The 27,113-nt window shown below is 38.1% G+C and overlaps 1 protein-coding gene across 1 annotated transcript in view; it reads left to right on the top strand.

Moving 5' to 3' along the window:
- The window catches only part of eEF2 (eukaryotic translation elongation factor 2), a 43,558-nt gene that overhangs the window by 990 nt on the left and 15,455 nt on the right, over positions 1-27,113 (top strand). The window contains exons 2-11 of the mRNA XM_083140637.1: positions 5,086-5,300; positions 5,637-5,830; positions 7,225-7,433; positions 17,244-17,368; positions 17,834-17,942; positions 22,168-22,281; positions 23,062-23,208; positions 23,984-24,085; positions 25,378-25,516; positions 26,527-26,694. Of these exons, the coding sequence (XP_082996763.1) occupies positions 5,086-5,300; positions 5,637-5,830; positions 7,225-7,433; positions 17,244-17,368; positions 17,834-17,942; positions 22,168-22,281; positions 23,062-23,208; positions 23,984-24,085; positions 25,378-25,516; positions 26,527-26,694 (1,522 nt within the window). The remainder of the gene's footprint in view (positions 1-5,085; positions 5,301-5,636; positions 5,831-7,224; positions 7,434-17,243; positions 17,369-17,833; positions 17,943-22,167; positions 22,282-23,061; positions 23,209-23,983; positions 24,086-25,377; positions 25,517-26,526; positions 26,695-27,113) is intronic.

Genomic DNA, 27,113 nt, shown 5'->3' on the forward strand with positions numbered 1-27,113 from the left:
CACAACAATTGCAATGATAAGATCAATTTGGACCTTCGATTTCAGCAATGATTGAATTATTACACAATAAGATAGAATTAACTCTACTTCTCAAAACTGAAAACTGCACTGATGACATCTAAAGTATGTCATGCAAAATAAAATAAGTATAGCAGGCATGTCCAATGTGTCGATCGCGGGGCGTTTTTTGGTCGATCGTATTTATCTATTGTAATTATACGAATATAGCTACGTTATTTGAATTCAACTTTTATAATGTATAATGGCTGAGTATGTACAAATTTTTGCAAAGATTAATGATTAATAGTAGCTCACTGCCTGTTGTGACAATAAAAAGTAGATCACTATAGATCGACCACAAGGAAAAACACCTTGGGATGAAAAGTCCCCATGCAGCTTTCCCTTCTTCCCTCCACCTCGGGCCATAAGGAAGCATGGTCCACTCCCCCACCCTTACTCGCGGGGTACAGCGCACAGCAGTTGGGGGTCTGCGCAGGTTGTTTTGCTCGTGGTTCCACTATACTTGATTGAATCTGGACATGCCTGAAGTATTGGATAATTGTGGCATAGTAAGTAGAAAAAAGTATAAAAGTAATCGGTACTCTTTTGAGACTGTGGTGGAATTGCTAGTGCAGAATAGAACTGAGTTTTCTTTAAGATAGAACTGCAATGCGATCCATTGAAGTGTGGACCACCCATTGTGTATGATTTTCAGCAAATCTACATGCAATGATGATTAAAATGCATGACCTTTGGATTACACTGTTATACTGCAGACCCAATCCTGTGATTGTAATCATATCATATAGGTATGGTTATGCTGAGAATTGGGCTTCAATGAATTGATTTTCTTGGCAGAGCAGTCAAGTTGAGGATACATCTCCTCCTCTAGTAGAAACAAAATTTCCTGCTTGCGTTCTGAAGAACATTTGCCTAGGAGTCATGTTTAGCGTGTAAATTGTATTCTCGACAATATCATAAGAAATGGAATACGTAAAATATAGGGAAACGCATGACTGCATTAAGCTACATATCTCCTCAACCTCATACTAAGAGCACAAGACACAAATCATTCTCTGCTCGAAATCATTTGGTCCATTTACTTTAGGACAAGAATACATAGTTTTACATATTTGCTGTTATTTGTCTGAAACCAGCTTTTATGCTAATTAAAGAAAAATATAGAATTTTTGAAGCCTTCTAATTCAATTAAAATTTATGATAGCTCTATAAAACAAAAACAATAATTTAGCAAATTTTCTGCTCTTTCAATTTGGTTATCTTCACTTTTTGTGTACAATGCACAGGTTTGGAGATATTACATTTTTTACTTTTCAAGGTGAATTTTTGGTGCCATTTTGGCTCCGGTACCCCTTTCTACACCCTCGATTTCAGGCACATTTCAAAAATATTTAGTTCCTCATAACAAATAGTGTGCAAATAGCGCGGAAGTTAATTTTTTAGATCTACGTGCTACGAAACTTACGTGTCTTATAAAATTAAAATTCCTTGTGTACCGTAAAAAATGTTTTTCAGAACTTCTATGATGGCGGATGATGGATTCATGTCACAGGCGCAAGTCTGATTTTTTCTTTTTCTTCTTATGATTGACTTGTGCAATGGGGACATTTGCGGTTGCGATGTTATTTGTGTGATTTATTAGCGGATTGGACATTACAGACATTGGATTTCATTTATGCGACTTCAGAAATTGGAATTAATTATTTATTTTGGCAACTGCAGACCGTAAAGGGGTGGGTTGTTTTTCTAAATGACTTGTGGGTTGGGATAATTTGAGACTTATTTTTATGATGGGAAGGGAGTGGAGGGTGTGGAAAAGGACAAGGACTTCCAACATAGGATTTATTTCATTTTTGTACTTAACAAATTTAACTTCGACCTGCAATTCAGTGCCTGGCCTTGGTAAAAAGGGTAACACTTTACTATACCGGAGACGGATTTCTTCAAATTTACAGGAGAAAGTACTTACGCAAATCATTTTCTGTAGCGTTGTTGATGTTCGGGAATGTAGTTTTGATGGGCACATTCTTTAAAAGAGTGGGTACGACAGCACAAGTTTGCAATCTTTGTGTACAGTTACAACTATCACAAAACTAGTTACAGTATTGAGTTTCTTGGAAAATCCTATTGTTTTGATACCCCACATGTCCTTGTCATTTGAAAAAATTGATCTCTCTCCAATATGGCGGACTTCAAGCTGTTTCAGCTCTTGTTCTGGACAATGTTAGAAGATTCCAACTATGTGCGCTGAGGTCACAAAGATAATTAGTGTGTACATAAATACTGTTTTGCGCATATTTTAGTTCCTTGATCTATTCAAAATAAATATGTTCATTTGGGGAAACTAGCAGATGTCGCACACAGGTAGCAAACAAAGAAGTTAGTATTAATGTTGGACATATTTCAGTTTTTGCCTATTATGTATAATTTTTCAGCAAATCTACATGCAGTGATGATTAAAATGCATGACTTTGGGGTGTACTGTTTTAGTGCAGCCAAATCCTGTGAGTGCAGTTATGTCATAGTTACACTGAGCATGTTGGTTTATAAAAGATCATAACAATTCAATCTCATTTAGCCACAAACTAAAACATATTCCTAGATTTTTAAAAAATTTTAAATTTCTTTGTAGGAAAAAATAATTTGAAGGACATTCCAAGAGCACTGAAGCAAATAGGCTGAGGTTTTAACATGAGAAAGGTTTTAGCTTCGTAAATGTTCCTTTGCATTTCCAACAACTGCAAGGTTTGCAACAATATGAATCAAGTCAAAACAGTGTATATTAGTGAAACCTTTTAAAAGTGTCAGTTTCAGTGCTGTGCATTTTGAGGTGCATGACTTGATGTAGTGTCAATCTCAAAGTACACGGTACTTCAAAATGAATGGTGTAATTTTACACAGTTATTATGACATTAATATTTGTCCTCAATATAAAGAAAAACTGCAAGTTTTCTTTTCACTAAGCAGGCTTATGCTGCTTTGCCTCTGTTCCACCAGGATCGCCAGTGTTGCAAAATGGCTAGGGACCAGTAGAAGGTGTATTGTGGGTTTCCACATGCATTTTGGTAGTAATGCAAATGTTTCACCTTTCCGAAAGATTTGCCAAAGGTACAAGTGTGAATTGTTAGTGTCTTCGAAACCATGGACAATGACTTGCTGTCTCATGCATAGCATGTACTTGATTATCGTTTGGATGTTTACCGCATTACATGTGGTTATCATGTTAAATTTTTGTAATGTGAGTCATATGAGTAAAATTTTCAGCTTTTCTTCATGTTGATGCCTTAACTGATTTTCTATCATAAATAGTAACGTCATGATACGTGTAAAGTTGCACCTTCATTTTTAATTACCCTGTATAATAGACAGACAAGATACATAACTGAATTAAAGGCATAAACCTCTTGGGAAATTTCAGAGCATTCAACTTGGTACTATGTCTTTGTGGGGTAATCAATTATAACATCTCACTGACATAAATGTCTTCCCTGTCTATGTAGTTTGTGGTCCAGGAGAAAAATCACAATTTTCTCCTATCATCTTTCTTGTAGCTGCCCCTACTGGTGAATCATTCAACATAGCCGGGGCAATTTGCAGACAGTGGTGTTGGAGAATTTAATTTGCTACAAATTACACAAGTGTTTGTTGAGGAAAAATATGAAGGATTATGTGTATAAACCTGGATATCCAAATTGGAATTTTTGCAATGTTTCATCACTTCAGCTGTGATGAGTAGTGTACTTGTTGTTTGTAAAGTTTTCTTTTAAAACTTAGAATTTGAAGCACTAAATGCACCAGACGTGTATGTGCACACATTTTCAATTTTCATGTTTACATAGTCGATCGAGATATTTACCTGTAACCCCTCGGGTACCAAATATCTCGATCGAGATATTTCGACATGTTCGTAGTTTTTACGTCATAATGTCGCTATTATTTGCTGGATTTGTAATTTTCTTCTTTTATATTATTGTGAACACACATTCTGCACCGTAAAGACTCTTGCAGGTCTTATTCTTCCATAAAAAGCAGGGAGGGAAATGGCGGCTTCATTTGAAACTGAGTCAGTGGGGCATATACATGTCGTGTGGTGGGGGTACAAGTCGTGTTCTATTGCTCGTATGATAATAGTGCAATTATTTTCTTGTTCGGAAATGCCAGCGATCATTTCCATGTGTATTTTGACAATGTCCTGTACTCTGTTCAGGAAATTTTATAGTCTGATTCTATGGTTCATTCCACGTATAACGATATATCATTTTATCTGTCTAGGGCAGTTAGCCTCCGATCTACAGTCATCGAAATGAAACTCTGCATTTTGCTTAAAATTGACCTGATACCAGGGAGCTTACCTGGCAAAATGGGCTTGGTAATCAAAAGGTTAAATCTGAGAATGTATCATGAGGCTTCTCACTTGAAGACCTTGTGTGTAAAGGTTCCAGAAGTAGAAAATTTATATTTATCTTGCAACAAGTCCCTTTTCTGTCTACAAATGCATACTGTATTTTGTGGGTAGATTTTTATCATTAGATAGGAGCTCGTACATCTGGACTCTTGGCTAGTATAAGTCTCTGTGGAGACTAGTGTTTATGACCATTTTCTTGATTTGCCAAAAGTTGTAGAAGGGCGAAACAAAATAAATTCATAGTATTTGATAATTTATATCTAAAGAAAGTGCTTTTAGTGTAAATTGGTGATATCTTTGATGGCTGAACTGGCATATCTAGTGAATAAAATGTATTGCAGTGGAGGAACAGAAGTTGTCCACATATTTTTCCCTAAAACTTAGATTGCTCACATAGTATCAGTAAAATTTTCTTGCAAACATAATTTTCAGATATTGCGTAAACATGAAATCCTGTGCACTGTAGACAAATGTTTTTTTTTGTTCATTTCATTCAAGTTTCACATGCAGTGCGCACAATCAGCAGATACACATTTTGTTGCTGTTACATTAACACAAGTTGGATATACACGCTGAAGGTGAAAAAAAAAGTATATAGTTGTAGACTTATAACGTGTAATTTGTTTGCAAATCCGAGCATAATGAATTTTCTTTTTCAGGTGAACTTCACAGTAGATGAAATTCGAGTGATGATGGACAAAAAGCGGAACATCCGCAACATGTCCGTCATCGCTCACGTAGACCATGGCAAGTCAACACTGACAGACTCCCTTGTGTCCAAAGCTGGAATCATTGCCAGTGCAAAGGCTGGAGAGACCAGATTTACAGATACCAGGAAAGATGAGCAAGAAAGATGTATTACAATTAAGTCAACGTAAGTAATATACCAGAATAATTTTCATAAATATGAGTGCATAGAGAATTATCAAATGTGATCATATAGCTAACTACTAGATTGAATAAATGTTTTGAGTCCCGCCTAAGGGTGCGGGATAGCTGCGAATAAGAAATTCTCTTGTATACTCAGTTGAATAAGCACTGTTACAGATAGTAGAGATCGTACATTCTTCAATATGTAATACCATTGTTCCAGGTTTGTTATAGATTACAAGTTTACAGATTGCAACCTGAAAGCTCCTAATACGTGCTTTACTCTAATGTACTAATATAACATATGCAAGTTTAATAAATTTATTCATTTTCACCCTAGGGCCATTTCTATGTTCTTTGAGCTTGAAGACAAGGACTTGGCATTCATTACAAACCCTGACCAGCGTGAGAAGGCAGAGAAGGGCTTCTTGATTAACCTCATTGATTCCCCAGGACACGTTGACTTCTCTAGCGAGGTGACAGCTGCGCTGCGTGTCACAGATGGAGCCCTGGTTGTGGTGGATTGTGTGTCTGGTAAGTAATCTTCTTGCTGTTTATTTTTGAAGTTGCTTTTTTGAAATACACTCCGTGGCCAAACAGAATCTCCCCCTAGTGATAAAATGTAATATTTTCTTTCAAGCAGTATGTTTTATTTTTGTAATTATTTTGACAATTGTATATACTGTACGTAATTTTAACATTTTCTGATATTGACTTGATTTGACCTTGAAAAGAGACGCAAAAGAGAAGTCCCTTATCCCACCTTTCCCCCTCCGTTTTCATGAAGACTAAAAAAAAATTTCTGTTAAATACATGTGTTAGGAACAATATAAAAAAAAATCTAAATTCTAGCCAAAAATAGAAAAGTAACGTAAAAACTACGACTTTGACACAGCGTCTCGATCGAGACGCTTGGGACAGTGAGGCTTACATTTGGGTATCTCGATCGAGACGCTTGCGATCCAAAAGGTTAAGTGTTTCAGGCAGTCTTACAAGCCAAAGCTTGTCGGTGCATGATACAATGAGAACCAATGATGTTAGGGTTTTGCTTTTTGCAAGCTGAACAAATTCAGAACGGCATCCTATCATGGCTTGTGAGCCATGTCAATATATCTACAGTAAAACAGCAACTGAGAGTGGTTTGAAATGTCAGTTGTCTCATCACATTGCAGAGAAAAGAACTGAGGTTTCTTTAACTTTTCTATTACTTGTTCTTTTAAATCTTGTGCCATCTCATCAATTCTAAGTTTTACTGTTGTCATTTGAGAGCGGTAGTTTTGCAACTTTCCTCCAAGTAAAGTACTGCATGCAGTTAGTAAACATGGTTTTATAAGTGGCTCACCAATGGTATGTTGTTTCTTGGCTTTTGCTATAAGCAAAGTGAGATTGTAAAGCGTGCCCCCCAGGTTGAGAACCCCTGTTCTACTGAAAGAATATAAAATTCCACGTTTGGTATTGAGTGGTCAACATTGGATCAACCGCCCAAGTTGCCGAAGTTGGTGTCATCCTCATTTAGATCAGCCAAAAGTGGTATAAAGCTGACGCTAAACAGCAAAAATACAAATAAAACTCCTCTTTGAAGAAATTGCTTTATAACCTCCAAAATGTTTGTAACCAGGTGACTGCAAAATCAACTATATTTACTCACTTTAGAAAATGAAGATAGTTATGCGTAAATAATTAAAAATAACAATAGCAGAATTTGGCACTAAATTAAATTTTTGAATATATTACAAAGGAATCTGATACTGATGCGTATTATCAAACAGTACCTATAGAAGAATACAGGTTAATCTGCTTCATTCTTGATTTATTTACAAGACAAAGTATAAAATATATTCCATTTGCTTGCAAGCAAAGTTAATGTTTCTGCATTTCACATTTGACCATTCTCTTTAAAATGTCATTACAGTCAAGTTCCGTTTCAGGTGTGTGCGTGCAGACAGAAACTGTGCTCAGACAGGCCATTGCTGAACGTATTAAGCCTGTGGTATTCATGAACAAGATGGACCGTGCCTTGTTGGAGCTGCAGCTGGATCAGGAGGACCTGTACCAGACTTTCCAAAGAATTGTAGAAAATGTAAATGTAATCATTGCAACCTACAGTGATGACACTGGCCCCATGGGAGAAGTGCGGGTAAGTGTTTTTTTTAAGGTAGTACAGTACATCTTTCATTGGTAGATACCAGAGTTTATTTTAGGTTTTCCAGCTTTTATTTTCCCAAAAATTCATTTTCATACAGAAGCCAGTTTTGATTCAATACTTTCGCTTTTTGTGCTCTACAGAAATAACTGCTTGGTGCTTCAGATTCAGAGCCTTGCTAATTACCAAATAAGATTGTCATAAACGACTTTGTTCTTAAAACCTGATTTATATTATATACTATTCAGTGAGAGGCATGACATTTTTTCCTTCCATTGTTATGTGAATTGGCTAATTTTACTTTGCTTTTTGTGCCACTTTTGGCTAATTTGCGAAGATGGGGATGAGTGATGACATGATGAACTTGATGAATGGACACTCTCAAACAGCCATGCCTAGGCTGGGATTCAAATCCGGGACCCCTGGCATCCTTCCATTGCTATGAAAAGCAGTGATTACTGACACAAATTTGAAGGGGGCCTTGATAACCAACCCCCAGGGCCAGTGGGTTGTGTAAATGCCAGCCCACTGCGGGAAGTGTGTTTACTTGTCAGAATATTATAGTTATCTAATGCTTGAGTGGCTTCATATTTACATTATTTTCTGGTGAATGGAAGAAAATAATTATTTCGCAGGATACACGAATTGTCACATAATGGATAAAATTTGAGTTATTTCAAGATTTATGAATGTAAAATTTTTAGTGTGACATTTTATCTACTTATAACTTTCTGGCAACATTAAATGTTTCTAGTGTTTCTACAAATTGCAATAACTTGCTTAAATGTTATTGGTAAATCAGAAATTGTGAATTATTATTGTGCACTGCTATAGTTTTGCACATTTGAACTTGGCTAGACTCATGTAGATCAAACTGTTACTGTGGAACCCCAATTTTACGTTTTTCAGGGGCCTGTAAATAAAAAACTTATAAAGCAGGAAAGCATAAGGGAGGGGTGAAACTAGTGTCAGTAAGAAATGACTTCACAATCAACTTTTAGAGGGTATATTGTGTCAAAAATTACTCAACAATGGAAAAGAAGTATGGTTATGAATTTCTAGGGGAAAAAAGCAAGACTTGCTGTGAAAATCAGTGGCAGATTAACGTGATCCACTTTCGAGGCTAGGGACGGTAGGTGACTGGCTTCTATCTGCCACCTATTAGGCTCAATGTATGCTTCTGATTGTGTGGGATCTTCATTTACTCTGTAAACTGGTAATTAGTTGCTAGTTTAGAAGTATTGGATAATTGGAGGTGGGCGATCATTTATAGTGGACGTCAAGTATCTTTATGTACTGTAATCATTGTGTCCTGGATTCAGTTCACAGTGGAGACATGTAGAATATTTCAGATCCCACTTCAAGCTGCAAATGTGTCCAGTTCTGATCAGCCGAACAGCATAAATTGAACTGAAAACAAGGTTTTGTCAAACTTAGGCATTTTTAGACGTCATAATAGGGTGCTTGTTATCAGTGATGTGCCCAGGATTTTCAAAAGGCTCATACTTATTCTTTTTTAATAGTCTGCCCTCATTTTGCATTATTTCCTGCCTTTGACATTGTGTTGTTTTTTTAGAAATACAGTCAACTCTCGATTCAACGACCTTTCACAGTTCCCGGGAAAAGGGTCGTTATTGGAATTTGCTCCAATTTTCAGCTTAAAGGGAGCTCAAACGGACACAAAGATGCCTAGGAGATGGTAACACCATTTTTCCTGGTAGTTATACAACCTGTTATGCACAGGATGCATGTTGTGAGAAGGAAAATAGAACATGAAAAAGTTTTCACAAAAGAGAATTTAAAATAATGTTACTTTACTTACGTGAAATTTAGAAGATTTCGTACTTCCGCGTTGCACAATTTAATGGTTCAATCCTATTAATTACGAAGATCCACTGTCTTCATTCACAAAGGGTACGGCGTTTGAAGCGGAGATGGTACCGCGTCACTACATTGTTTGTTCCCGGGCGGCGGTGGTTGCGATTTTTCCCGTTCGGCAGCACTGGCGCGCGCATCTTGGTTTGTGTCGTCTGCTTCCTGTTGTCCGGTGGCGTTGTCAGTTGGGGGTTGGGGGGCTGGGCAGTGTTGCTTGGTAATGTGCCGTTCCTGTTTCCCGCGTGGCTGGAGGGGGGTCGAGTATGTGCATAGCATCTTTTCTTTTTCAGGTCGGGGATCTTTCTGAGGACAGGGTGCCAAGTTGGGTGTGCTTGCCCATTGTCCAGGTTGAGTGCTGGTTTCTGCTGGATGATGGCATGGGTTTCTTTGATGGTGTTTTCTATTACAGAGCCGGTTGGGTGAAGTATGGATATGGAGGAGATGGTGTGGTTAGTGGAGTGGAGGTGTTGGGAGAGGCCTGATTTAGGTGTGTCGTTTTTGGCATCTTTTACATGTTCGTTAATCCGTTCTTGGACGGTGCGGATGGTTCTGCCAATGTAGGTGTTGTGGCATCCAGAAACTGACCGCCCACAATGACAAACTCGCCTACTGCCTAAAAAACAGCCTCGAAGCAAAAGAATTTGTCACCTCTTTTGTCAAAGCCGACAACTGCAAGGTAGCCAGCATAGACGTAGTGGACATGTACTCCTCCATTCTGATCAGCCTTGCACTTGACTCCACCAGAACATGGCTACTCAGCAATAGCACGCCTCCATTTGTAACTGATGAAATATGCAACCTTCTACAAGCCTGCCTCACCCACAACTATTTCCAGTTCGAGGACAGTTTCTTCCACCAGACAGGGGGCCTAGCGATGGGCAACCCCCTTTCCGCACCCCTATCCAACATAGTGCTGCATGTGGCCGAGAAGTCAATTCTCACCCAACCAGAGTTTGCTCATATAAGATACAAAAGATATGCCGATGACACCATAGTCATTTACAAACAGGAAGAGGACCTAACCCGTCTCCTAACTGCCCTCAATAACATACATCCCAACATAAACTTCACCGTTGAAAGGGAACAAAATGGCCACCTCAACTTTCTCGACCTCAGCATCCGACGACTCCAAGACAAGTTCGTCACATCCGTATACAGGAAACCAGGTTCGGGCACCCAGTATATCCATGCAAAATCCAACCACCCACCAAAACAAAAAGCTGGAGTATGGATGAGCTTTTACAGAAGAGCATTCACACACAGCTGCACAGAAGATGACCTGCAAGATGAAATAGCGTGCATAACGGAAATAGGCCTAAACAACGGTTACACCGAGCGCCAACTATCCATGTGGTGCGCAAAAACAGAAGCCCAGTTCAGACACCCAAGAAACAGAGATATCCCGAACCAAAATCATCCTAAACCCAAGTGGATCGCCTTTCCCTACCACCCCACCACATCTGGAAAATTTGCCAAGGCCCTCAAACCCTTCAACATCCGAGTAGCACACAAACCAATATCCCAAATCGGAAGGGCACTTCCCAACTTCAAGAGATACTACCTACCCAAACTTGCATCCCCCGGTGTCTACAAGACCACATGCCAATGCCACAACACCTACATTGGCAGAACCATCCGCACCGTCCAAGAACGGATTAACGAACATGTAAAAGGTGCCAAAAACGACACACCTAAATCAGGCCTCTCCCAACACCTCCACTCCACTAACCACACCATCTCCTCCATATCCATACTTCACCCAACCGGCTCTGTAATAGAAAACACCATCAAAGAAACCCATGCCATCATCCAGCAGAAACCAGCACTCAACCTGGACAATGGGCAAGCACACCCAACTTGGCACCCTGTCCTCAGAAAGATCCCCGACCTGAAAAAGAAAAGATGCTATGCACATACTCGACCCCCCTCCAGCCACGCGGGAAACAGGAAGGGCACATTACCAAGCAACACTGCCCAGCCCCCCAACCCCCAACTGACAACGCCACCGGACAACAGGAAGCAGAGGACACAAACCAAGATGCGCGCGCCAGTGCTGCCGAACGGGAAAAATCGCAACCACCGCCGCCCGGGAACAAACAATGTAGTGACGCGGTACCATCTCCGCTTCAAACGCCGTACCCTTTGTGAATGAAGACAGTGGATCTTCGTAATTAATAGGATTGAACCATTAAATTGTGCAACGCGGAAGTACGAAATCTTCTAAATTTCACGTAAGTAATTTTAAACCGCGTTTACCGCAATCACCATGAATAATGTTACTTTGTTTCAATTGTACACAGTCGTTGCTTTTCCAGGAAATTCTTACAATTCTAATTAATGAGAAACCAGTTTCCACTGAGACCTATGGAAAGGAAAACAATCTCTCGCTTATTGCAAGCGAAACTTGAAGAATCTTGACACCAGTCAGACTGGTGCCAGCAAAAGTCGGGAGATAATCGGGCAGAATGAATGTTGGATTTTATACGGGTTTACTGGAGCATTGTCTGTTAAAAGATTAACTGGTAAGATTAGATCTCTCGGGAGAAACAACACAACCTCTCTAGGTACCAGACAAAAAAAATAAAGGCAGGGCTGTAATTTTCATTCTGGTTCGGCTGTGTAAAATACATCGTAAAAAAAAAGTCACTTTTCTTTTTTCTTCAACCAACTTCATTCACCCTCCTTCCCCATTCAAGGGAGCAGTCCAAACTCCTTCCTTGACTTGCATTGTAATCCAGCGTGAAAAAGGAAATGCGCAACTTGCGATCTATTTTTACCCAAAGCGTATTGTAGGACAGGTCATTAATAGAGGCACATATTTTTGGTAAATAAAAAAGCAAAATTTCGGTACAAAAACTGAGTCAATTTCGGGTTCAAAAGCGGTAAATAAAATAAAATATCGGTGTTATAGCGGTGAAAAATTGGATGAAAAGTGGTATATAAAAAGACATTTTGGTTTTAAAATTGTGGATATAATCCTAAATTTGATTTAAAAACTACACTTATTCTACAGAATTAACATTTCACTTCTAATAGCACATTTATGTAGTTATCAGAGTATTAAGTTTATTTCTGTGTAAAGGAGTCCATTTTTGCTTCTCCAATATTAACAGCAGAATTAAGCAATTTTCCGGGAATTGCATAACTCTCAGGATAATTCAGACCTCGGAAGGTGTCGCGTCGGTGAATAAACCCTAAATTTCGTGTTTAAGAGTTAATTTCGCTTTTTGCAGTTCATTTCGCATTATTTCGTGACAAAACATGGTCAAAAAATGCATCTCACACCTTTCAAAAACATGAAAAATTAACACTACAATGTGTTTTTTCAAATTTCGTTTTTTCGTCAAAAACGAAATATACATGCCCCTAGTCATTAAACAATGTGGCAGTTGATAATCATTCGGGTTTGGAATTGAATTTCACTTTAAACTGTATATTTAGTCCCGATTAGCCCATCAGCATAAAATGAACTGAAAACAAGCTTTATGAAACTGCGCATTTTCACATATCAAAATGGTAGATCGTTATTTATTTACTCTCACGTTAATGGACGATTTAATGTTGGATTTAGGAGTATTCTCGATGTCAAACACCCACCCCTCCAAACGTTTTAACCTTGAATAATGTATTTTTAATCAGTCTCAGCGACCATTCCTACATTGAACACACTTTTTTTTCCTCCACATGAATGGTTCTGAAGAAAGGTAAATTAAATTTACAGTTGTGCTTATCAGAAGGCGCAGAACATGAAGTTATTTTAACTCTTGTTTTGCTTTCTGGAGATCGAATTTCGTTATCGCACCAGCTGCATGGTAAAAACAAAGAGACCGGCTGGAAGTTCGAGCAACAGGTGGCGGAAGAGAGGTCCCAGCATTTTAAAGATAACGCAACTGTCGAAGACTGAACTTTTAACAGCAGTGTAAAGAAGAAAGAAATGACCCTTGCTTTACGTTTTACCATGCAACAGACAATAATACGGGCAATATTTCCTATGCAGACAACAGCATTAAAAAAAATATAATAAATACATTTAAAAAAACAACTGAATTCTGCAATTATCAACATTGCCGTGCACACCAGTGGCGGAGAATGAACTGGGGAAAGGGGGTGGTCCCTTTTTGTTTTACTTGTTCTATGGTTTTTGTTCGTTTTCAAGAATATATCCAGAACTGGTTGCCCCATTTTAGACGTCAAAGGAAAGGAAGAGGGATGGGTCCTTTTCCACCCTCGCCTGTAATCAGCCCGCATCAGCAAGAAAATCGTGGCTGAAACAATCTGCATCGCACCCCCCCCCCCCCCTACGTTTCCTGACAGGAAAAGAGGGAGAAGTCAGTAAGCCAACGGAACACTTTTTTTTAGCAGATATTACGACATCGACACAATTAGGAAAACATATGAAGTGGGAAACGGGAGTTATGATGCACGTAAGATCGAAGTAAACTTTTGTGGAAACCTGGATGTCAACGCAGTAAGCGGGTTGACGATCTTCAGTTCACCTATGTGGTTTTGATTATCTCTAACAGTTTCGCTTTTTTATGAAGTGTTGCAGGGAACAAATAACACATTTTGAATGAAAGCGGTTACCGGAAGTTGTCGGCTACAAGGCCGAGAGTTGCTCACTCACGGGAACCTGCTGAACTGGACAGATGGGCCATACTTCCAGGCGCCACACATCTGTATTTTCGAACATTCCTGCGATCTTATCTCTCAAGGTGGTGTATTTATCGATGAAAGAGCTTGACCTGCCATACACATTGGCAAAGACTGCAAGTCCAGCAGTCATTTCAGGCTGCTCCCACCCTCCCCGCGAGTTTTCAGCAGCTCTTAGGACAAGGCAACAAAAGGTCGATTTAAAATAACATCCAATCTTCTCTTCTCGCGTATCCAAGAGAAAGCGTGACAAAACAAGCCTGTCGCGTTGGGTAGCGGCCGTCGGGTGCGAGGAAACATTGGTGCGCTTGAGGGAGGGGAGGGCAGAGGTCAAGTGCTATTGGATATCACTCAAGCATGGTGTGGTGGTGTCTATTTTTAGTTCAGACCCAATTGTGAGCGGTAGAGCGCTCGTGAAGGAAATGAGTGGGGAAAAAAACAACGCATTTTTCGGCCGATTTCCTTAAATTTTTCAACTTTTTTTTTTTTTCAAATTTTTCTATCTTTTTCTAAATTTTTCACGGTTCCCGGGAAAAGGGTCGTTACTTCGAGAGGGTCGTTATACCCGGGGTCGTAGAATCGAAAGTTGACTGTACTCTGCAAAATATGGTTTATGACCCCCATCAAATCCTCCCCTGGGCATGCCACTGATTGTTATTGACGTCAGTATTAATGTACGATTTATTGTTGGATTTAGCAGTGTTGTGGAGGGCAAACACCTCTTCCACCAATAGTTTTCCCATAAAAAGTTTTTTTTTGTCTTCCCTCCAAGTTTAATATTTCACAAATGATTTTCAGCACATGAATGGTTCCCAAGAAAAGTATAGAGCATATTATTATTAGCATCGTGTGCATTTCCTTCCTGAACTCTTCTGTATGTTCAAGATGTTTATCAGAATGCAAACAAGAAAAGAAACTAGCTTGTCTTTTAACTCGTTTCTTTGTGTCTGGTACTAATGTTTCAAAATCTTCAAAAGCAAAACAAACTGAGGTGAGATTGAAAACAATGCCATTTTTTTTCCGTTTACGATGGTCATTGCTCTGGAGCCAGGAGACAAAACACTGATGCCGGCTGCCCGCAAACACCACTCTGAACGGGGATAACGGGAGGGAGGGAAAATGAAGACTAACAGGTGGTGCAACGGCGCAAATGCAGTTGTTCAACAAGTCTTATCAGAAGTGTGCTCATTCCTCATCAAGTTGCAGAAAGAAAGGGGGGGATCACTGCTACTGACATACGAGCAACATTTCTGATGCAGATATAGGCATTTAAAAAATAGAAACTGACTGAATGGTGCACACCAGTCCCTAATTAATGAGCTCGTGCTGGGGAAGATGTGGTCAGCATAATCCTCTGGCTGCCTTTACCCTCCTATTCTTGATCTCTACCAATTTAGAGGTATCAACACCATGCTTGGGCAGCCTCTACCTTCCAGGGTTGCCCCAAGGTACCCATTTATTTGAGGCTAGGTGAACTCCAGAGCTGCTTTATGAGGCAGCTTAGATCACCCACCCCAGGAATCGAACCCAGGTGTCCAGTGTGGCAGTCAAGACACCCTACCGACTAGGCGATCACGGCTCCCCAGCAAATGAGAAAGAGTAAATAAAAATAATAAATATACGCTCAAGGCCGCGGTGGCTCAGTCGGTAACGCGTCTGACTACCATGCTAAAGGTCCCGGGTTCGATCCCCGGCCGGTTCAAATCCGGGAACTTTTCTAACGATGGAAGCGGCCCCGGCGCCCACCCAGCGTCAGATAACATGGGTACCTGGGGGAAACCCTGGGGGGTAAAGGCGGTCAGGGGCGTGATGCTGATCACATCACCCCCACTCACGACCGGATCAAGAAAGTGTGGGGCGTTACCCCCACACCCCCTATGCGCCTTCATGGCATGGTGCAATGCACAGAGGAGCACTTTACCTTTTTAAATATATGCTCATATACTCTTTTGGCTCAAACAAGCATTTTAATGGTATTCAGATGTGCACTAAATTTTACTGCCCCCAGAGAATATTGCCACACCCCTTGTTTATCCTCATTTTTCTCGACTCAGTCACTACAACACAAGTGTCACATAATCTGCATGAAAGAAACCGTTCTCTGCCCCAAGCATAATAATGTGTGTGTCCAAACTTTGCCCCCCCACATCCCCCAAATAATGGATTTGACAAGAATAATTTTCCGTCAGGGAGTACAAAATCACTCATCTGCCCATAGAAAAAATCACTAGCATATTCATTTTCATCTTCATTCTGATAACTAGAACCCGGATTTTAGGCAAAATGCCTATTCGTTTCAGATGCTGGTAGGCAAAAATTGAACACAAAGGTACACCGATCTGAAGGTTAACTGTCTGAACAATACTTTCTTGCCTTATTAGTTTGATGCTGGTAGACAAAAATTGAACACAAAGGTACACCGATCCGAATGTTTTTAACATTCTAAACAAGACTTTGTTGCCCTTTTTTTTCCTATTTCACCTTATGCTGTCTTTTTCAAACATTTTTGCCTCTTGTCATTCAGACAAGGCATTTTTTTAAATTATATTTCTTCTATTGATTTAGTTTTTCAATAACCCTTGTTATTCAAACACCACAATGTATTTAATTTATTTACACTGCAACAAATCATGCACAAGTTTTAAATTCAATACCGGGAAGTTTGGCAACAATGCATTCATTATCGGTTTTGCAGAAACAACACAACTGACTACATTGCTGTAGCAAAACAAACGTACTTGATCTCTTGTCGTGATAAGTGATTATTCTCTAATTCGCCTTCTCGAACAGAAATTCGCTGCCAGTTCTCTTCTGTAATTTGAAGATCAGCAAAATCATAGCGGGTGACAATACTGTCAGAGTTGAAATCTATCCATTCGTGACAGCATGTTTCAAATATGCCCCTGTAACATCCGTTGACGTGGAAAAGACAGTATTTCATGACTGACAACTTTAAGAAAAGCCTAGTTATGTGCAACAAGTAAATACGTACTGGCATTACTAAAGTGTTTGAAATGAGTTTTCTTAAATGTTATTGTTGCAATATCTTTGAGATGTGTGTTTATTTGTGTTTATCGTTGCTAAATCGGCAAATTAAGAAAAAGAAACATTCATTGAAGCATGAATATTTTACAAATATTCTGAAGGCAGTGGGTATGATAAAACTTTTACTGGGTCGTGACTGGATGAGCATATTAAGCGGGAAAACTTGCAGGAACGTAAAATTGAGGTTTCACTGTATCCTCTTATATGAAGATAATTTCTGATGTTTCATTTCAGGTTGATCCCAGCAAAGGAAGTGTAGGTTTTGGATCCGGATTGCACGGTTGGGCTTTTACATTGAAGCAGTTTGCAGAGATGTATGCCGAAAAGTTCAAGATTGATGTAGTAAAACTTATGAATAGGTAATGTAGTTGTTTGAATGTTTGAGTATAGATAAAAAAGTGTTCTTTATTCAATTCCTAAACCATATTACTTATAACTGGACGTTTGTCTGAAATGTTAACACTTTTTGCCTGCCTACTTGAGCAGACTCTATTAGTAATAAGGTTTGAGTAAAAGTTCTCCAACAAATGTTCATCATAGATATTGTAATAAAAAGAAACACAAATAGGTAGGTCTCTTGTTCTTTTCTATTCAGCTCAACCAATGCACTTTTTCGTACCAATGTCTAGCTTAAATCTAAATGGAGAATTTTTTTTATTTTGAACCCTCTGAGCTAGAGGTGGCTGCTAAGGATAGATTTAAATTTTGTTCTAGTAAATAATTTCGAAGAAAACCTTTTTCAGGAATTATATTTTTCAATTATTGAGAGTAAATTAATATTTATTAACCCTACATCGAAATATAATTCATTTATTTTGTTACAGGCTGTGGGGTGAGAACTTCTTCAATCCAAAGACAAAGAAATGGACCAAGCAAAAGGAGTCTGACAACAAACGATCTTTCAACATGTATGTCTTGGATCCAATTTACAAGGTAAGAAGCTCCTTTTTTAATACTGTTAGTGTATAAGTAGGTAATCGAAATGTGAGGTCTAGGAACAGAAATCAATGGAACCTCCAAAAAATGCAGTAACACCACAACAGTTAAAAAAAAAAAAAAATTGGACTTGTTCTGCATTATAATTATATATTTCTTAAATGGTCATAAATTCATGTTGCTTCAATTGTGTGTGTAGTTTGAGTGGATTTAATTACCGTATTTACTCTTCTATAGTGCACTTTTCCCAAAATTTTTGCTCCCAGAAACTGTGGTGCATATTATACAAAGAATAATTTGGACAGCCAACATAAATCCGTACAGGCCTTTCCATGATTTTGTGACACTTGCATTGCATTGATTTTACATGTTTACAGAACCCTATCATGTTATACAGGATGGAGCATTTTCGATTACCCAGTTTGAAAATAATATACTCATCCCTAGATTCAATGAACTCCAAAAATGTGATAGTTTTCACTACAGTTGTCCATTTACATACATGCCACGTAGACTTTACTACTGCACTTTGTGTGCATTTGCTGCAGTTATTTATGAAACACTGTCTACCAAACATTTTTGAAAATTGAGAGTTGGCTACACTGCGTGGATGGAGGACGACTGAAACAGGTTTGTGGCCTTGACTATTAGTAGCCATGGAGCCCTGGCTCATTCAACAGCGTGTTTGTTTTGTGTAGAGAAGTTTATTGAATAGAAGTCGATCATAACATTCCAGCATGCCAGACACAGTGTTTCACAAATAACTGTAGCAAATGCACACAAAGCACAGTAGTGGCATGTATGTAAATGGACAAGTGTAGTGAAAAGGATGATATAAAATGTTTAAGTTTCATTGTGTCTAGGACTCAGTATATTATTTTCAAACTGGGTAATCGAAAATGCTCCACCCTGTATATTGTTGTAAAGCCTAAATTATGCAGTTTCTGAATGACAACAGTATTCCATTCAAGATTGCGATACTAATGTGCAATGAGATTGAAATAAGGTCATCACAAAATGAGGGGAAGTTCTGATTTCTATTGTACTTTGGATGAAAGAAAAGATAAGGAAAAAGAAAATAATCAAAATGTGTTACTGGACAAATAATACACAGTGCTGTTGTGGCAGAATTCAAGCATGCACCTTCCTTCACGTGGGATGCATATCACCGGTATTTGTTGGGTGAGAAATAATAGAAAATAACTTCCTAAACACTAAATCCATAATGTAATTTTGATCTTGCTTTCTACTATTACACAATAAATAAGTTGGTTAAAGAGTAAATGCTATGGGATGCTAAACACAGTGGAGGTAGAGGGGGGAGGTAGCATGGGTTAGGAACTTATTGAAGAGGATATTCTTCTCATGGTCCACATAGCTACAGCTTTACAGCATACAACTAAGAATGCTATTTATTGAAACTGGTTTGTACTGTACATTACAAAACGAGATATAATTTTTGGCACTTTTCCCCATCAAAAACCAATGCACATTATACATGCGCAAATACGGTATACAAAGAAATATTGTTTTGAGGCACTCATTTATGAATTTTGTGATCTGTATTGTTTTTTCCTGTGAAATTTGTAAGGTACCTCCAGGCTGGTTGTGGGGTGAATTTCCAAAATACACCATGTATTGTACCTGTGTCTTCATGTTATGACTAGGGAAAGGAACTTTAGGTAAATAAATGTTTTTTCTGCGATAAGATGGAGACGCTCATTTTTGCCAAAATTCTGATCATAGCCTTATATGTCAACACAGCAAATTTTATTTGACATAAAAACACATATTTTCCAGTTTTCCGTATGTAAATACATATTTTGCGAATTTTCATTTTAAATACATAAAATCGCTCATTGACTTCAGCTACCTCGAAATCCTCGAAGGAAAAATGTTTATTCTCCGCACCTTTTTCATATCGAGAGTGCTAGGTTTATTTTGTCTTTGAGCACCCTCGCTGGCAGACTTCTGGCACCTCGCCTACGATCCTATTGGGAGAAAATAGCTGTAAGTAGCTGGGGCTGGCTACACGTAACGATAGCAAGGCTTTTTAATGAAGCAATGCAGCTATTGTGGCCGGAAGGCATAACATTTGACAATGTTCTTCTCTTGACAGATGCTGCAGCTTACATGCAGCAGGCCTTGCCGTTAGCTACCTCAAAAGGTGCACGTTAAATGTGTGACTCATGCGTTGCATAGAATATGTGAAAAGATAAGAGCTCTTTATCCCAATGTCGATGAACTGGTTTCAAATGGGAAGAAAGTTTTTATCAAGTCGCCTAGAAGAATAGACATTTTTAAACAAAAATGTCCTGAAGTTCCCCTTCCCCCTACACCTGTAGTTACGCGATGGGGCACTTGGTTGGATGCAGATGTTATGCCCAGAACTTTGAAAAAAAATGAGTCTGTTGTAAATGATCTCGACAAAGAAGAATTCTGTAAGAACTGTTGATGGAGCCCTCCTTAAAAGTCGAACTGGCATACATCTCAAGAAACCTGTCCTTTCTCTCCAATTCCATACGAAAGCTTGAATCGTCCGCGTATAGTAGAAACGAAACTGAAAGAATTCACTGGATCTAACGCACGAGTGCAAATGTCTAAATGTACAGAATTTTTTTGGAAAAAACAAGGTTTTCAAACTTTGTGCCAAATTGCACGTGTTTTGGAAAGTGAAGTAGAGGAAGAGGAAGCTTTGGAAAACTTCAGCGTTAGTGACATTTCGTGCTTCAAATATGCAAGAATTGTTTCTTGTGACGTGGAGCGATCTTTCTCACAATATAAGATGCTTTTTAGAGATAATCGTGACAGATTTACAATGGAGAATTTGGAAACAAACTATGGTGATCCACTGTTAACTCTTCCAAAAAATAGCTCACTAAGAGGTAATCATTTAGAAACTGATTTCAGGTGTTTAAAATGCATGTTATAGTTTGTTTTTGTTACCAAATGTTTTTATTTTTGTCACATATTTTCCTGTTTTTATCACATATTTTCAACATTTATGACACATAAAAAATAAATATTTCTGAGTTTTTTAGCACATAAAGTTCCGTTCCCTAGTTATGACATAATCCTATTTTTATGGTTTTCTTCATTTTGAGCATAACCTGCATTGAATTAGGAACTCACTAAAACCATGTATTAGTTTTTGGGTGTTCATTCAAAAACTGTGTAGCAAAAGGAAATTATTACAAAAATTTGTTGAAAATCTATTAAATGAGGTCGCACAATTCCTTTCACCATTAAGATATTTTAATCCCTCCCCAGGTACCCTGCTAGATGTATGTTGTTGTATCAACAAAGTAGCACAGTTAAGTTTTTCCTGCACATGACTTCATAATTGCTGAAAAATTTATAAATTTTCATTTGAGGGCTAGGTTTGCTTCCAGTGAAAACATTCTTACCTTCATAAAAATTATGCTGTTTAACCTTTACTCGGCCAATGGGTCATCCCATCGTGCTGATTATGAAGTTCATGTACTTTTAGCACCCTCATACTTGTATGTGAGGTTGTAAATGCTGACAGATGTTCAGATAAGATTTTGAAATGTCCTGTCGAAGAAAACCCACTTACCCATGACCCTCTCCCCTCCCCTCCCCTTCCTTTCCTGTCACGTTTTCGAAGTGAGGTTTGACAGCTGGGAAATTAATGCAATGCAATATATGAGATTTACGAGCTTGTTTTCTGCCTCCCAGCTTGGGAAACCCGAGCTATCTTTTGTCACACCCTTTTCCCAAAATAGCTGGAGAAGAGGGGGCAAACGCCAAATTTTAATTTTTTTTCTTAATTGAAATTTGGGGACTTAGCCCCCCACCAACCCTGTTTTTTCTCATTTGGGGCACTGAATTGTATACGATCATCTGCTCAGATGTTTTTTGTTCCAAACAAAAGTTAGCCGAAGTAGATTGCTCAAATAGTCTGAGATGTAGTGTTTTTCTGAAAATTTCTAAATTGCACACAAAGGCTGCGGCCAGAAAGGAGTTACTTTCGAAAACCCGCTCGGCCGTGTAAAGGTTAATAAAAAGTTGTCGTGACTGTGTTGGGTTATGTTAGATGCCAGTTAATAATTTTTCTGTAATAAATCAATTTTACTTTTAAACCTGTTCTAATTATAATTTCTGATAAGTGTAGGACCATTTGAATATGCCTCGCGATGGCATGTATGTGTTGCTGTCCCATCAAGTAAGATGGTGTCATTGTTTTTCTTTCTTGTCCTAGGTGTTCGATGTTATCATGAACTACAAGAGGGAGGAAACTGCAAATTTGCTGCAGAAGTTGAACATTGAACTGAAAACAGAAGACAAGGACAAGGATGGGAAACCACTTCTCAAGGTAAGTTTGAACTTTATATCAAAGCACTATAGTAATTTGTCTAGTTTTATAAGCACAAAAGTAGGCAATGTAATTTCCTTATTCTGGTACATGGGATTGCATTGTTGCAGAGTAGTGAGGCTCTTGCAACTGGACTCTTGGCCAGTATAGTTCTCTGTGGGGTTTGTGTTGTTTATATATGTTGGTGATTCTCCCTTCATCCATTTCATCACCATTCATCCTCATCTTTGCAATTAGCCAAAAGTGGCAGAAGATCAAAGGAAAATAAATCAAGTGGATCAATCTTATTCTGGTGAACACTTGTGAATTTTTCATTTCTATTGTATTTTTCTTTGGTTGATTGGTATTTTTTGGCTAATTTATCAAAAATGGTGGTTGGATTAAATCGTTGGGCACTTGCAGAACAAGAATTACCTTCTGTAGAGACCAAAGTAGTGAAAGATACCAGGATGGAAAAAAATGCACTTACAAACACTGAAATCATCAGGCTTGAAACAGTGTACCCTAGTAATGATGTGTGTGGTACTAACAGCAATTTTGTCGGTTTGCCTAGGAAAAAGAAGTTTTGCACTGTAAGATAGTACAGTATTAAAGGAAGTCTTATTACCATAGTTTGATATTGAACACATTATCATCTTTGAATAAGATTTGGCAGAATATCCATACATTATGGAAAAGAAAAGAAAAAAAAGTGGAGCTTACACGTGTTTTGAAATCAGCTTTTATCAGCTCATTTGTTCAACTGGAATTAAATTTTGGTTAATTGCAATTGTATTGCAGGTTGTGATGCGCACCTGGCTCCCAGCTGGTGAAGCTTTGCTTCAGATGATAGCCATCCACTTGCCATCTCCTGTTGTGGCACAGAAGTACCGTATGGAAATGTTGTATGAAGGTCCACATGATGACGAAGCTGCTATTGGAGTAAAGGTAGGATTTCTTTATTAGTGAATATCCAAAGTTCATCCTACGATAATTAGTTCTTGATCTACTATGTTTTTGGTACTTTGTGACAATTTCGAGAAGCACACACTTAAAAAGGTCCGCTAAAGGTTGAGGGTTAATGTTCAATTTGATTTAGAAGCTTAATGTTTGAACATAGCAATTTAATAGTGTGCAGAATATATATAAATTAGCTTGTCTTTAATTTCAAAATCCATTTTTCCAGTCAGTACAGGTGCAAAATGAATTGAAAATATGGTTGGACCAAAATGAAATTACATCAATACTGGTAACTGATATTCTACTGATCCGATGTGGAATTGTATTTTTTTTTAGGAATGTGAATGGTTCATTAACCTTGTTAATGTATGTAACCAGGTTACTACATGTGGTAGTTTAACTTTTGAAAGAGGAACTGCGTATTTAGGCATTTACTTTACAAACACAAGGCATACGAATTGTCCGTAAAAATGAAATGCAGAATTTTGCCTCTAGAAATTATGTATAGATGCTGTCATCACAATTTTTAGTATACCTATATAAGCCAATACTTAAAGAGTAATTTCCTGACCTGTCATGCAAATTATGAATTTTGCTTAACTCTCTTAATGTCTTGTGGGATTTTAAGGATCCTGCAAGTTGCCTAGACTACAGAAAAATATTGACTGGTATGTGATTAAATTCCATCTGTAAAAGTGTTGGTTATCTATTGTCCTTGTGTTTAGAGAACAATAGAAATGTTACGTATTCTTCTTTCTTTCAGAACTGTGATCCAAATGCACCTCTGATGATGTACGTGTCGAAAATGGTACCAACTTCTGATAAGGGAAGGTTTTATGCCTTTGGAAGAGTGTTTTCTGGAAAGGTAATTTTTTGTAAAATTCATTTACTGTGTCTGTTCCTTAAAATGTCAATTTCTAAATGTGTCCTAATGCTAACAGTAGATTCCATTTAGCTTTACAACCCTAGAATTAAATGACTTGCAAATATACTTTAGATATAATGTAAAAGGTTGTTTTCTGGTGATATTACAAGGTGTTCAACCTAAAAGCATACAGGAATGAATGTTTTTGTGAAATATTATTTCAAGACCTCACTGGAATATCAAAGCAGTTGTCACTGACCTATGGGGTCTTAATGACCCATTGATAGAGGCACATATTTTTGGTAAATAAAAGAGCAAAATTTCGGTACACAAACAGTCAATTTCGGGTTCAAAAGCAGTAAATAAAATACTATATCGGTGTTATAGTGGTGAAAAAATTGATTAAAAGTGGTATATAAAAAGACACATTGGTTTAAAATTGTGAAAATAATCCTAAATTTGATTTAAAAACTACTTATTCCACAGAATTAACATTTCACTTCTAATAGCACATTATCAGAGTATTAAGTTTATTTCTGTGTAAAGGAGTCCATTTTTGCTTCTCCAATATTAACAGCAGAATTAATCAATTATCCGGGAATTGCATAACTCTCAGGATAATTGACCTCAGCATCTGTGAATAAACCCTGAATTTTGTGTTTATGAGTTAATTTCGCTTTTTTCAGGTCATTTTGCATTATTTCATGACAAAATATGGTCATGAAATGCACCTCACACCTTTCAAAAACATGAAAAATTAACGCTACAATGTGTTTTTTCAAATTTCGTTTCTTCGTCAAAAACTAAATATGCGTGCCCCTACCCATTGAGTGTGGAGCAAATGTTTATCCATGGTTCCATTTGCCTGAAGTGGTTTATAGTGATGTAACTTCTCACCGGAGTGTAGGACAGGCAATGCCAGAGGTAATGACCCCCCAAAATAAAGGAACTGGGGATAAAAAAACTAATAAAAATGTAACTGGCTCAAATGGTGGCCAGATATGACGTGTTCCATATATTTGTAGAACAGAGTGGACGTCTGACTTGACATTTGCTGCAACTTATGCTGATCAAAATTCACAGTAATATCAATATTCATGATCTTTTAGGCCAAAGACACTGTACATTAATTTGACCAACAGAATTTTGGTTGATTTTAACTACTGAAACTACTATACTTATTTGTAGGTAAGTCGGTCAGCTTTTGCCCTTGCACCAGATTACTTTTTCCTCTGAATTGTTTGTGAATTTATTCCTCAGTAATGCAACCTGATGTTTCAATTTCCTTTCAGGTAGCAACTGGCCAGAAGGCTCGTATCATGGGACCGAACTACATTCCTGGAAAGAAGGAAGACGTGTACGAGAAGGCCATTCAGAGAACAATTTTGATGATGGGTCGTTACGTAGAGGCTATTGAAGATGTGCCATGCGGTAAGTTGTGAAAACTGTACTTGTTAAAGCATTGGGTACTGGTACATGTGTAATACAAATTTCCATATTTGTAGAAAACATTGATCCACTTAAGTTCAGTTTCTCTAAGGAATTAAGCTCTTGTCATACTTACACAGTAAGGTGGAATTTAGCGACATTGTGATGCAGTATTCATCATTGTTATGCAGTATTCATCCCATTCCCTTAGTGTACCGATGTAAAACACATTCAAACAATTGAATACTTCAGGAAGAACATTGTCACAGTGAGGTTACTGCCTTCAGGATTGCACATTAGCTTTCCATGTAATTTTTTTCACAATAGAACATTTTACCAGAAATTACTGGAAAAAGTTGTCAATTGTAATGCTAAGACAAATTGATAGGTGTGCTACTAGCTAAGATAATGAAAGTAAGTTTATATTCGGGGCTAATTTTTGTGCCTATTTATTTCAAAGTTCTGCAGTGCCTATAAATCTACCCCTATGTATTATTTAAACTCAAGTGAAACAAGACAAGAGGTGGAAACACTGCATGCATTGGTTACTGTTGTAACAGCACAGAACTTTGTCAGTCTGTGCAAGACACCTGCTAAGTAGAGGATGTTCCTCACTGCAGTGGTCAAAATCTTTTGTTGATGCAAGGTGTGTAAGAGAAATGTACTGTGTAAGTGGTGTTCTCAGGAGGTTGGGTAAGCATGGCTGATCTTGCACAACCTGGACAGGTGCCAGTAATTAACGGGGGGAAACAATTTAAAATGTGGACATGTTGCTATAGGAAATTTTCTGTGTAACCATACATGAGCTTTCAACAGCTGTTACCTCTGCACTGAAACTTTTCGCAGTGTGCTGTGTTTATACATAGTGTTTTGTTTCTAGATCTCTCTGTTTCATGTAATTGACCCTTATAATATGTGCAAGGTGTTACTTGCATTTCTTAACCGCTATAGCTGTATTTTAGACAATTTTTATTCAACATAACAGACTACATACTGACACTTGTTTTCTGCAGGTAACATTTGCGGTCTTGTTGGTGTTGATCAATTCTTGGTGAAGACTGGCACGATTACAACATTCAAGGATGCTCACAACATGCGTGTAATGAAGTTCAGCGTGTCGCCTGTAGTGAGAGTTGCCGTTGAGCCAAAGAATCCTGCTGATCTTCCAAAGCTGGTTGAAGGTAGGTTCAAGTTGCATGGATTGAGTCTTGTATTTGGTTGAAGGTAGGTACAAGTTTCATGGATTGATTCATGTAGATCTTTGCCATGCAAATGATGATCTTACCAGTAAGAAGTGCCGTCTGATCGACATATGAAGCTGGATTTGCACTGATGCATCGCAATGCACTGTACAAGAAAGTACCATTTGGGTAATGGAGCAGATGTTGTTTATTAAAGTTCAAATTTTACATTATCGTACTTGATGAAATTGACAACCATTTAAATATCAATATATTAACGAAAACTGATATAAAATTGTAAATACAAAGAATTTGAATACTTCATTTATCTTCTTGATATATTCAACTACCAGGGTTTCTACCAGTTTGGAAATCTTGGAAAAGTTGGGGAATTTACTTTTTCTGGTTCCTGAGAAATC

The sequence above is a fragment of the Lepisma saccharinum genome, chromosome 1 (assembly GCF_977018435.1).
Source record: "Lepisma saccharinum chromosome 1, izLepSacc3.1, whole genome shotgun sequence".
In the NCBI taxonomy this organism is placed as follows: Eukaryota; Metazoa; Arthropoda; class Insecta; order Zygentoma; family Lepismatidae; genus Lepisma; species Lepisma saccharinum.